The following is a 13647-nucleotide window of genomic DNA, read 5'->3' on the forward strand; positions in this document are numbered from 1 at the left end:
TATAGTTTGAAGTCAGGTAGTGTGATGCCTCCAGCTTTGTTCTTTTTGCTTAGGATTGTCTTGGCTATACGGGCTTTTTTGGTTCCATATTAAATTTAAAGTAGTTTTTTCTAATTCTGTGAACAAAGTCAATGGTAGCTTGATGGAATAGCATTGAATCTATAAATTACTTTGGGCAGTATGCCCATTTTCATGATATTGATTCTTCCTATCCATGAGCATGGAATGTTCTTCCATTTGTTTGTGTCCTCTCTTAATTCCTTGAGCAGTGGTTTGTAGTTCTCCTTGAAGAGGTCCTTCATATCCCTTGTAAGTTGTATTCCTGGGTATTTTATTCTCTTTGTAGCAGTTGTGAGTGGGAGTTTGCTCATGATTTGGCTCTCTGTTTATCTATTATTGGTGTATAGGAATGCCTGTGATTTTTGCACATTGATTTTGTATCCTGAGACTTTGCTGAAGTTGCTTATCAGCTTGAGGAGATTTTGGGCTGAGACGATGGGGTTTTCTAAATATACAATCATGTCATCTGCAAAAAGAGATAATTTGACTTCCTCTCTTCCTATATGAATACCTTTATTTCTTTCTCTTGCCTGACTGTCCTGGCCAGAAATTCCAATACTATGTTGTATATGAGTGGTGAGAAAGAGCATCCTTGTCTTGTGCCGGTTTTCAAAGGGAATGCTTCCAGCTTTTGCCCATTTGTATGATATTGGCTGTGGGTTTGTCATAAATAGCTCTTATTATTTTGAGATATGTTCCATCAATACCTAGTTTATTGAGTGTTTTTAGCATGAAGGAGTGTTGAATTTTATCGAGGTCTTTTCTGCATCTATTGAGATAATCATGTGGTTTTTGTCATTGGTTCTGTTTATGTGATGGATTACATTTATTGATTTGCATATATTGAACCAGCCTTGCATCCCAGGGAAGAGGCCGACTTGATCATAGTAGATAAGCTTTTTAATGTGCTGCTGGATTCGGCTTGCCAGTATTTTATTGAGGATTTTCGCATGGATGTTCATCAGGGATAGTGGCCTGAAATTTTCTTTTTTTGTTGTGTCTCTGGCAGGTTTTGGTATCAGGATGATGCTGGCCTCATGAAATGAGTTAAGGAGGTGTCCCTCCTTTTCTATTGTTTGGAATAGTTTCAGAAGGAATGGTACCAGCTCCTCTTTGTACCTCTGGTAGAATTCGGCTGTGAATCCATCTGGCCCTGGGCTTCTTTTGGTTTGTAGGCTATTAATTACTGTGCCAATTTCAGAACTTGTTATTGGTCTATTCAGGGATTTGACTTCTTCCTGGTTTAGTCTTGTAAGGGTGTATGTGTCCAGGAATTTATCAATTTCTCCTAGATTTTCTAGTTTATTTATGTAGAGGTGTTTATAGTATTTTCTGATGGTAGTTTGTATTTCTGTGGGATCAGTGGTGATCTCCCCTTTATCATTCTTTATTGTGTCTATTTGATTCTTCTCTCTTTTCTTCTTTATTAGTCTGGCTAGTGGTGTATCTATTTTGTTAATATTTTCCAAAAGACCAGCTCCTGGATTCATTGATTTTTTAAAGGGTTTTTTGCGTCTCTATCTACTTCAGTTCTGCTCTGATCTTAGTTATTTCTTGTCTTCTGCTAGCTTTTGAATTTGTTTTCTCTTGCTTCTTTAGTTCTTTTAATTGTGATGTTAGGGTGTTGATTTTAGACCTTTCCCGCTTTCTCCTGTGAGCATTATTGCTATAAATTTCCCTCTAAACACTGCTTTATCTGTGTCCCATAGATTCTGGTACATTGAGTCTTTGTTCTCACTGGTTTCAAATAACTTACTTCTTCCTGCCTTAATTTCGTTATTTACTCAGTAGTCATACAAGAGCAGGTTGTTCAGTTTCCACGTAGTTGTGCAGTTTTGAGTGGGTTTCTTAATCCTGAGTGCTAATTTGATTGCACTGTGGTCTGAGAGAGTGTTTCTATGATTTCCATTCTTTTGCATTTGCTGAGGAGTATTTTACTTCCAATTATGTGGTTGATTTTAGAATACATGCTATGTGTGGTGCTGAGAAGAATGTATATTCTTTTGATTTGGGGTGGAGAGTTCTGTAGATGTTTATTAGGCCTGCTTGGTCCATAGCTGAATTCAAGTCCTGAATATCCTTGTTAATTTTCTGTCTTGTTGATCTGTCTAATATTGACAGTGGGTGTTAAAGTCTCCCACTATTATTGTGTGGGAGTCTAAGTCTCTTTGTAGGTCTCTGAGAACTTGCTTTATGAATCTGAGTGCTCCTGTATTGAATGCATATATATTTAGGATAGTCAGCTCTTTTTATTGCATTGATCCCTTTACCATTATGTAATGCCCTTCTTTGTCTTTTTTGATCTTTGTTGGTTTAAAATCTGTTTTAAGAGACTAGGATTGCAACCCCTGGTTGGTTTTTTTTTTTTTCTTTCCATTTGCTTGGTAAATATTCCTCTATCCCTTTATTTTCAGCCTATGTGTTTCTCTGCATGTGAGATGGATCTTCTGAATACAGCACACCAATGGGTCTTGACTCTTTATCCAATTTGCCAGTCTGTGCGTTTTAATTGGGGCATTTAGCCCATTTACATTTGAGATTAATATTGTTATGTGTGAATTTTATCCTGTCATTATGATGCTAGCTGGTTATTTTGCCTATTAGTTGATGCAGTCTTTACATTTTGGTTTGTTTTTGCAGTGGCTGGTACTGGTTTTTCCTTTCCATGTGGAGTGCTTCCTTCAGGAGCTCCTGTAAGGCAGGCCTGGTCATGACAAAATGCTTCATCATTTGTTTGTCTGTAAAGGATTTTTTTTCTCCTTCACTTATGAAGCTTAGTTTGGCTGGATATGAAATTCTGGGTTGAAAATTCTTTTCTTTAGGAATGTTGAATATTGGCCCCCACTCTCTTCTGGCTTGTAGGGTTTCTGCCGAGAGATCCACTGTTAGTCTGATGGGCTTCCCTTTGTGGGTAACCCGACGTTTCTCTCTGGCTGCCCGCAACATTTTTCCTTCATTTCAACCTTGGTGAATCTGAAGATTATGTGTCTTGGGGTTGCTCTTTTCAAGGAGTATCTTGGTGGTGTTCTCTGTATTTCCTGAATTTGAATGTTGGCCTGTCTTGCTAGGTTGGGGAAGTTCTCCTGGATAATATCCTAAAGTGTGTTTTCCAACTTGGTTCTATTCTCCCCATCACTTTCAGGTACACCAATCAAACGTAGGTTTGGTCTTTTCACATAGACCCATATTTCTTGGAGGCTTTGTTCATTCCTTTTCATTATGTTTTCTCTAATCTTGTCTTCACGCTTTATTTCATTAAGTTGATCTTCAATCTCTGATATCCTTTCTTCCACTTGATCGATTCAGCTATTGATACTTGTGTATGCTTCACGAAGTTCTCGTGCTGTGTTTTTCAGCTCCATCAGGTCAGTTATGTTCTTCTCTAAACTGGTTATTCTAATTAGCAATTCCTCAAACCTTCTTTCAAGGTTCTTAGCTTCCTTGCATTGGATTAGAACATGCTCCTTTAGCTTGGAGGAGTTTGTTATTACCTACCTTCTGAAGCCTACTTCTTCAATTCATCAAATTCATTCTATACCCAGTTTTGTTCCCTTGCTGGCGAGGAGTTGTGATCCTTTGGAGGATTCTGGGTTTTGGAATTTTCAGCCTTTTTGTGCTGATTTTTCCTCGTCTTCGTGGATTTATCTACCTTTGGTCTTTGCTGTTGGTAATCTTAGGATGGAGTTTTTGTGTGGTCGTCCTTTGTGTTGATGTTGATGCTATTCCTTTCTGTTTGTTAGTTTTCCTTCTAACAGTCAGGTCCCTCTTCTGCAGTTCTACTGCAGTTTGCTGTGGTTCCACTCCAGACCCTCTTTGCCTGGGTATCACCAGCAGAGGCTGCAGAACAGCAAAGATTGCTGCCTGCTCCTTCCTCTGGAAGCTTCATCCCAGGGGGGCACCCGCCAGATGCCAGCCGGAGCTCTCCAGTATGAGGTGTCTGTCAATCCCCGCTAGGAGGTAGCTCCCCATCAGGAGGCATGGGGGTCAAGGACCCACTTGAGGAGGCAGTCTGTCCCTTAGCAGAGCTCTTGCACTGTGCTGGGAGATCTTCTGCTCTCTTCAGAGCTGGCAGGCAGGAACATTTAAGTCTGCCGAAGCTGTGCCCACAGCCGCCCCTTCCCCCAGGTGCTCTGTCACAGGGAGATGGGAGTTTTATCTATAGGCCCCTGACTGGGGCTGCTGCCTTTCTTTCAGAGATGTCCTGCCCAGAGAGGAGGAATCTAGAGAGGCAGTCTGGCTACCGTGGCTTTGCGGTGCTGTGATGGGCTCCACCCAGTTTGAGCTTCCTGGAGGCTTTTTTCAATGCTGTGAGGGGAAAACCGCCTACTCAAGCCTCAATAATAGTGGACACCCCTTCCCACACCAAGCTCAAGTGTCCTAGGTTGACTTCAGACTGCTGTGCTGGCAGCAAGAATTTCAAGCCAGCGGATGTTAGCCTGCTGGGCTCCATGGGGGTGGGATCCACTGAGCTAGACCACTTGGCTCCCTGGCTCCAGCCCCCTTTCCAGGGGAGTGAATGGTTCTGTCTTGCTGGTATTCCAGGCACTACTGAGGTATGAAAAAAAACCCTGCAGCTAGCTGGGTGTCTGTCCAAATGGCCACCCAGCTTTGTGCTTGAAACTCAGGGCCCTGGTGGTATAGGCACCCGAAGGAATCTCCTGGTCTGTGGGTTGTGAAGACCATGGGAAAAGTGTAGTATTTGGGCCAGAGTGCACAGTTCCTCATGGCACAGTCCCTCACAGCTTCCCCTGGCCAGGGGAGGGAGTTCCCCGACCCCTTGCACTTACCAGGTGAGGCGATGCCCCACCCTGTTTCTGCTTGCCCTCCATGGGCTGCACCCACTCTCTGACCAGTCCTAATAAGATGAACTGGGTATCTCAGTTGGAAATGCAGAAATCGCCTGCCTTCTGTGTTGGCCTTGCTGGGTTCTGCAGACCAGAGCTGTTCCTATTCAACCACCTTGCCCGGATTTCTCTTTTTTTTTTTTTTTTTAATGCAGAGTCTGGCTCTGTCACCTAGGCTGGAGTGCAATGGTGCAATATTGGCTCACTGCAACCCAAATTACCTTTAATTTTTAATCTATTACTGCTGCTGATGAAGCCAAGTAGAGAGTGTAAGATATAGAATCGCAGAGCATCAATATCTCAAATATTTTTTAACCTGGGAGATAAAACTAAAATATATATATATATATATATATATATATATATATACACGTATATATATATACACATATATATGTATATATATACACATATATGTATATATATACACATATATATACGTATATATATATATATACACACACACACACACACACACACACACACATATACATATATGCTTTATAGTCTGGTAGTCCATTTTGTGAAAGAACTGAATTTAATCCCTTTCTGATGGATTTTGGGCTTGTTTCCAATTGCACCCTAATACAAATGAATGAAATACAATGAACAATCCTTCGTATGCATCTTTGAACACTTAGGTTAGCATTTCTATATGACAGATCCCCATATATTGAATTGCTAGGTAAAAATTTTGTCCATAAAAATCTTGTGAAAACCTTTTATGACTCCTTTCCTGCCTTAATAGTAGTCAAGGGCACAGGCTTTATCTAGATATGCATCCTAGTTCCGCTATTTCCCTGATGTACAGCACAACTTTGGGGAAATCTCTTAATCTCCCTAATCCTTAATTTCCTTATCTGTGAAAACGGGATTAATATAGTACACACCTCAGTGGGTGGTTGTGAGGATGAAATAAGGTACTGAATTTAAAACAACTACTATGGTATCTAGCAATTAAGTTACTAGTGTTAAAGATGCTGAAATGAGCTAAACCAATACGCGGATTGCTGACTCCAAGGTAGTTGCCTGTCAAGATTTTTAAAAACAGTGCTGTGCCTGTGTGGAGGCAAGGGGCATGTGCAGGTCTCTGTATCTTCTGCTCAATTTTGCCATGAACCTAAAACTGCTCTAAAAACTAAAACCTCTTAACAAGCAAACACAGGTGCCTGGAAGCACCTGCTGGAGATTCTAATTTGGAAAGTTGGAGATGAGGCCTAGCGTCTGTATTTTTAAATCCTCTAGGATAATTCTAGTATACTTCCTATTTGGGAACCAGTGAAGGCAAAGTATTTCAAAAGAAAAGAAAAAAAAATCTCTTCTCTTTGAGTTCATTTTGATTCACTTTTCCTTCCTCATGAATTTCTTGCCAATTCAAAGGGCAGCCTTACGAAGTTGTTTTACTGTAAAGAAAATCACTGGCTGCTCCTTCTGAGACTTCTTAACTGCCACTGCCTGATGCTAAGAGTGTCCTCTTCTGACTCACCCACCACGAAGACAGACATATTTATTCATTTGCTGTAGCAAATAAATAATTCTACTTTGATGTTAATTCGTTCTACAAATATTGATTGCACACCTATTGCATTGATTAAGCTAAGTGTTAGGGAAGTACCAGTGAATAGAGGAAGCTTGATTCCTCCCCTTAGAGAGCTCAGAGACAATGGGAGACATACTCACAGTGACGGTAGAAGTTGAGCAAGGGCTTTATTTGGTAGGGGAAAGCAGGGTGCTCCCCACAGAAGTGACTTGTCAACAGAAGCCTGGAAGATGAGCAGAGCAGAAGGTATCCGGACGAGGAAGGAGGAGCATTCAAAGCAGCAGAGCCATAGAGCAAAGGCTGGGAGGGGCATATTTAAGACATTCAAGATACTGGATTGTTTAGTAGAAAAGGGGCTAATATGAGATTGAAAAGGCAAACCAAGACAGAATGTTTCAGTGTCATGTAAACCATGTTAAGTAGCTTGTGAATAATCCCAAGAACAGTAAGGAAAGTTGAGAGGCTTTCAGCAAAGGGAATACTATGATGAGATTTGCTTTGAGGGATGACCACTTTCCTTAAGAGCCTGGTTAAGCGGTTGCTGGGAAAACTCAAATGGAAGGTGTTACTGCCTACAGCTAGATTTGTGGCAATGAGACAGAGAGAAACCTGGGGAAGGGGAGTGAAGGTGACCCTGTGGACTCCGTTATGGAGAGGTTCACCTTGAGGTGCCCATGGGACGTGGATTGATTAGGCAATACAGCTCAGAAGAAAGATCTCATTTGGAAACAATTCCTTTGTATTATTTTCAACACCGGACAAAAAGGCAGCATTAAAGCTTTTACTTCATTCAGTTCTAAGCAAACACATTGGTTAGATCTACAAAGCTTACTGGAATGATGGTCTACGTGCCCACGTGAGTAAATAAGATTTGGCTCCAGATAGCAGTTACTACTGGCACCTCTTCCTTTCATCTCAGGAGACACAATGTGATTGTAAACATCCATCTAGACACTGGGAAAATTTTCTCTCTGGGAAAGAAACTTAAATTGTTTCTCTTTGTCTTTGTTGCAAGTATCTGTGCTGTATTGCTCACCTGTCCACCTCTTCTACGTTTGTAGGAAATAAATGTGATCCTATCTGTGCTGTAGGTAGTGAAAATATCCCCAACCTTGAGAAGTGCATTTACGCTTAATGAGCTAAAATAGACTTTTCTTTAGTCAATGCCTTGATCTATGTCCTTTATTTAAAAGTATGAAGACCTCAAGGGATAGAGTGTAGAGTCTGGCTTCGCTTATGAATTTCACACTCACTAGGCCAATTCAAAACCTCCCTTGCACTGCTCACAGACAATTTGGATAAACTTATCTTTCCTCTGCATTCTGGAGTGTCATCTGAGGGTGGTGGAGTGATGAGCAAGTACTGTTTTATGGTCTTAGGCAGGTGTAGGCTATGAGATGTGTGGCTTTATTTGATCATCCTCTTATTCCAAGTAATAATATCCTCCACTGATTGTTTTATCCATTAAGTCTGTGAACTTAAACATGGTACAAGGCACAGTGTGTATTTATGAGCTGAATTAAAGAATTGAATAGGCTTCTAGTTTACTTTAAATTGTACTGGGGTAGGGGTATTTCCATAACTTATCTACAAAGATCTTCAGTTTACTTATTTTCTTAAAAGAAACCAAGTTTCTAAGCCAAAAAAAAAAGAAGTTTACCAAAGAAAAAGGTGAGTTAAAAGTCTTACTCATAAATAATAATTTTTTGGGGACAAGCAATTATTCTGGATTTTGCATAGATACCTTTCAAAGGCATGACAGTCACATCGATTTATTATTGTATTCCTTCCTCTTGCTTTAGTACTCATTAAAATGTTCCAGGAACATCTTGCTATTTTTCTTAAGTGACATCTATAACTCAACTTACTGCTTGATGTGTCTTTAACTCATTCATATTACATAAGGTTTTCTCCCAGTGGTAATGATTATAAACAATATTCAAATTTTAGATGTTTTGAAAAGATGCTGAGAAATTTAAGTAAACATAATCATTACTTCTTTTTAGTTCTCACTCATCTAACACTGAAAAAATATGCTGATGTTTAATCATTTTTTTAATTCATGGCACAAGAAACTAGGTAGTTAGCAGAGTTTTTTTTTTTTCTCATAGAAACTACTGAATGTGTTTTAATCTCATAATAATCACATCAAACTTTAACTTCAGTAATTGTAATTGATTATTTGACCAGTTTTTCAATCATCATGAGTGGAGCACAAAGAGGGAGAAAAATCATATACATAAATCTACTCATAATCAAGAGCTTTAAGGAAGTAGTTAATTAACTTTTCTAACTACTTTTATTAGCACTGTATTAAAGTTGAAGGATTTAGGGTTAAAATCCCATTTCCATTCTCCCTCCTTCTTTCTACAGGAGATAACAATATATTATGCAATAGGCAATGTAATAATGTTGTTTGCATCATTCATATCCCTTTTATTTTTATAACATTGTCACATGTGCAATGCCACCCCCGCCTCTTTCTTTCTCTCTCTCTGTCTTGCTTAGATACACAGTCGCACAGATACACACACACATGCATATAAAACACATGTGTCTGTACATATATGGTAACTCATTCGTCTTCATTTCGAATGACAACTTAGAAGTTTTCAGAGTACTACACACATAAGACTTCCATATTTTTTCTTATAAAAACTACACATTAAGCTATAAAGTAAAACTACGTGTTTTGGAGTTGACAGAATGAATCTGAAACATGCAACACACCATTTGGTCCCCGATGTGTAGCTTATTTGGTGTTTAGCAGTTGTATATTCACTCACTTGATTTTATTGTTCCTTTTTTGTTATGTGTCTGTGAGGATTTGGGAGATAGGAAGATTGGGAGGTATCATTGTTAAATAAAAGGTGCTCCCTTAACTGCATTTCACAGCTCTCTCCCATAACTCAGAAACCTAATTTGGGTGATGATGTGGTTTGCCAGGAATGGGAAGAGACTTACAGAGATCACTTGTTGGATGCAGGTGATCAAGCCTCTGTGATAGTTATGGAAGCCTTTTAAAAGACTTACAGATGTGCCCAGTTTGGCCATCTGGTCAGAAGATACATTTTCAGAGCTCTCTGTCTTCACCTTTGCACCCTACCTCAGTGTGGGAAATGTCAGGAATGTATTGGCTTGTAGTTGAGGTCGGCTTTGACTGAGGTTAACAGATAACACCTTCATCTGTACACATACACTCATGTGCCCTAGCACCGTCCAAGTTGAAAGGATAAGAAGGAGGTTAACTATGTTATAGGGACATTTATCACCCCCTGAACCAAAATATGTGAACAAAATGTCTAAGGTTGGTTTTGTACTATTCAAGAATTTGAAGGGGCTGTATGATTTTTATCATGCCCACCATGTGAAGAAACAAAGAAAACAAACTTTTCCAGTTTAAATAAAGGTAATTTATTTGGGGCAAGAAAATAAAGAAATCATACTCGAATAATGCACAAAATGAATTTTCTTTGGCTTTCCAAGTGGCTTTGTGAGCCATTGTTGTAGAGTTTTGCTTAATTTGGTATGTGTGGGAATTCAATTAGTTGCTCTGAAACATGATATCATGTTTTTAGTGGCCTTCCTTCTTAAGGAACAGTAATGTGAGTTGCATGTTCTTTTATATTCAGTCCTTTTGAATCTTGTAAAACTAGAGCCAGGTGACTAGAATGTGTCAAGTCAAAGGATTGTTCACCTTATATGTGTACATTCGCCTGTGTCTGTTCATACATGGTAACTATTATCATTAACCTTTATTCTGGGTGATATAATTTATCTCTTTTAATAATTGCTTATAAAAATAAGCTCACAATGAGTGAAGTATATACGACTTTTGCAACTTCCTATGAGCCTCTATATTACTCAAAATAAATTATTTTTTACAGTAAGATCACAAATTAAATCTCTGTTTTATCATTGGTCAGCTGACTGCTAAACCTTAGACTTCTAGCAGCTCTATCACAAGGTAAACCATTGGTCACAGTTTGAGTCAGGCAGAAACAATGATTAGATCAATTCAAATTTATCACCAGTATTGGAAAAAAATATGAAGACCCCAAAGCATGTGCCCTAGTTTAGTGACTGAATCTGCCTCATTTTCATGTGTGTTTAGAATTAATATTAACGTCTTCGTATGAGATTATTTATTTAGTAAAGTCTCACTTGGTATAGAGCATCTCCGATACTCTACAGGCAACCTGCAGTCAGGCCCTGCAGTCTTCAGGACTAGCAATCATATATTCAGTCTAGTTATGACAGTAGGTTCTAACCCTTGTGATTATAACATGCCCACATACATCGAAATAAGCCCAAATCTAATGGACCAGAAAATGGCATAATGCAAAAAGGTATAGCTCTGTTCCAGAGTGGAAACTTGGTAAGAAATAATAAAATGAGTGGCTGGGCCAAAGTAAAAAACCAAAATCAGATACGTGTTTTGCTTCATTGAGTTCTATTTTTCCAACTAAGCTTCCAGAGGCACTTTTAGAAGCCACTTATAATCCCACATATGAAGCACAAACAAACTTATGCCTCAAGATGAGAATGTTTTATTAGGCACTTTACTGTGTGTATGTTTGATTGTAAGGACTAATATATTCACCTGAAAAGTTTAGATTGAAGAGATATCTCACTAAAAGGAAAAAAGTATGATGATATAAGGAAGTCCCTAAGAGGAAGCACACTCTTCTTTGGAATCATGTCAATAGAGTTTGATGCGAAAAAATAACAGAAATGGTATCTGTTCCTTTCTTAACAGAACCCATCTTCTACTTCGGTGATGTGGAATACTCTGTGGATGAGAGTGCCGGCTACGTGGAAGTGCGGGTGTGGAGAACCGGCACTGACCTGTCCAAGTCTTCTAGTGTCACAGTGAGGTCTCGGAAAACGGATCCTCCCTCTGCAGATGGTGAGCAGTTTCCCACTGGGCTCTTTTGATTGTTCTGCGATTTTCAATGACCATGGCACAAATTTATTTAAAGCTGAAATACTTCACTTCTATTAAAGCAGTTTGGCTGCGTGTATTGTTTTTGCTGAAATTATTACTCTAGGAGGTAAATCTAGGCTTTATTTACTACCTTGGAAAGTACATTTAAGGGCCTTGAATCAGAAGCTAGGTTACAAACGTTAAGACTCAAAGGATCTATATACTGAGGCCTATATTTCCATGAAGTGGTTCTCTACTCTCAGCAAATCTAGTATTGCTGAATGTTGTGGCATTATAGGCAGGAAAATCATCTTGCTGCACATAATCTATCCCCACAGAAACCTATGACATTTAGGTATTATGCAGGCATGTGTCTTCAGTTGGCTGTCTCCTTATTTTAACCATGTGTCCCTATAAATACTTCAGATCCAAAAGGTTTTTTCCACACTTCATTATAAAAACTGTACTAACTAGCACATATCTGCATTTTATTCCAGGATCTACATCTCCAAAAAGTTGATTATAAAGTTTACAGCAAGCATAGAATTCAAAATTGTCTTTTTTTCCTAAATGACCAACAATACAAACGTTCTCATGTACACACACACGAGAACACACACGCATGTCATACACACATCATGCATTCATCACACAAAGCAAGCACAGGTTATACCATTTTAAAAGTCACCCTCAGGTTTTAACTTTTTTAATGTAGTGGAAGCAGTATAGTGCTTTGCATGTAGTAGGTGCCCGTTAAACATTTGTTTAACTAAATTAATCATTTTTAAGAGAAAGATTCAAATCAGAGATGAGGGGAGGGAGAGAGAGAAATAAGAGCAAAGGGGAAGAAGCAGAGGAAAAGAAAAAATATAAAAAGAACCACAAGGAGATACGGACATCCTACAAAATAAATTAAAGGCAGATATACTCAAGCAAAGTTGCACATTTGGAGGTAAAGTAGATACAAAATGAGAGTCAGAAGAGCAGAAAGTATGAAAGCAAAGAAAGAAGCAATATTATGGATCTGTTGCCCACCACTGTCAATCTTTGTGGATGTAGTGGCTGCAGATTAAAAGACAGTTTTGTTTTTAACTACTTTAGATATAAATGGAGGTATCAACACTAGATATAACCCCCTTTGTCTGAAAAATATTAAATTAAAGATCAAAGAGTAGAAGCTTCTCTCATTGCCTGAGACAAAGGTGGATGGAGTATGGGCAGACCTGGTACCCCTTAAATGTGTTGCTCTAACTAACAGGCAACCATATACCTAAGTAGGATGTTGTACAGCAGCTCCAGCAAAGATACATAAATACTTAATTAATGTTAACAAAATTTTAAATGTCTCTATTTCATATGTAATTTATGAGGATCATATATTTGATTGATATGCTGATTTTTCTAAGCCTGATTTCTATTACCTTTATTAGAGAATTTTCAAACTAAAGTTAGAGAAACTATAGCACAGAAAGCTAAAATAACAAATCCAAAGTCTAACCATGAAACATAGATAAAGTTCAGCAGCTGGTCTTTGATCTATCACCACAGTAGTTATCCAGATACTAATCTTTTGCATTTTATTAAATGTACTTTTCTGTAGGGTTATGCTGGTCTCTATTTTTTAAAAGAAGAATTATAAACACAATTACATATGTCTTATAATTTTTTGAAATTTAATTAGTCCCCAACTGAATATTTTTTTTTACTGTCATAGCTGGAACAGACTATGTGGGCATCAGCCGTAATTTAGATTTTGCACCTGGAGTCAACATGCAACCTGTTCGTGTTGTCATTCTGGATGACCTTGGACAACCAGTGCTGGAGGGAATTGAGAAATTTGAATTGGTGCTTCGCATGCCTATGAACGCGGCCCTTGGCGAGCCCAGCAAAGCCACAGTGTCCATAAATGACTCTGTCTCCGATTGTGAGTGTTTATTAATTTTATAATTTACAATGATAAGTGAAATCATAAGCTAAGGTTTATATATATATGATAAGCAAGATGATAAGCTATAATATATAAACTATATATATATATATAGTTGTTTGTTTCCTAGGGCTTCCATAACAAAGTACCATTGTCGGGGTGGCTTAAATAACAGCAATTTATTATCTCATAGTTGTTGGCTGGAAGTCCAAAATTAAGGTGTTGGCAGGCTCGCTTCCTTCTGAGGGCTGTCAGGGAAGGAGGTTCCAGGCCTCTCTCCTTGGCTTGAAGATGACCATGTTGTCCCTATGTCTCTTCACATGATGTTCCCTGTATGTGTCTCTGTCTA

General features: G+C 38.7%; 1 protein-coding gene across 1 annotated transcript in view; it reads left to right on the forward strand.

Annotated features, from left to right (window-relative positions):
• Positions 1-13647, forward strand: part of FREM2 (FRAS1 related extracellular matrix 2) — a 208632-nt gene that overhangs the window by 155331 nt on the left and 39654 nt on the right. Inside the window, exons 7-8 of the mRNA XM_054446945.2 lie at positions 11204-11353; positions 13086-13295. Coding sequence (XP_054302920.2) covers positions 11204-11353; positions 13086-13295 — 360 coding nt within the window. The remainder of the gene's footprint in view (positions 1-11203; positions 11354-13085; positions 13296-13647) is intronic.

Source organism: Pongo pygmaeus, chromosome 14 (assembly GCF_028885625.2).
Source record: "Pongo pygmaeus isolate AG05252 chromosome 14, NHGRI_mPonPyg2-v2.0_pri, whole genome shotgun sequence".
NCBI lineage: Eukaryota > Metazoa > Chordata > Mammalia > Primates > Hominidae > Pongo > Pongo pygmaeus.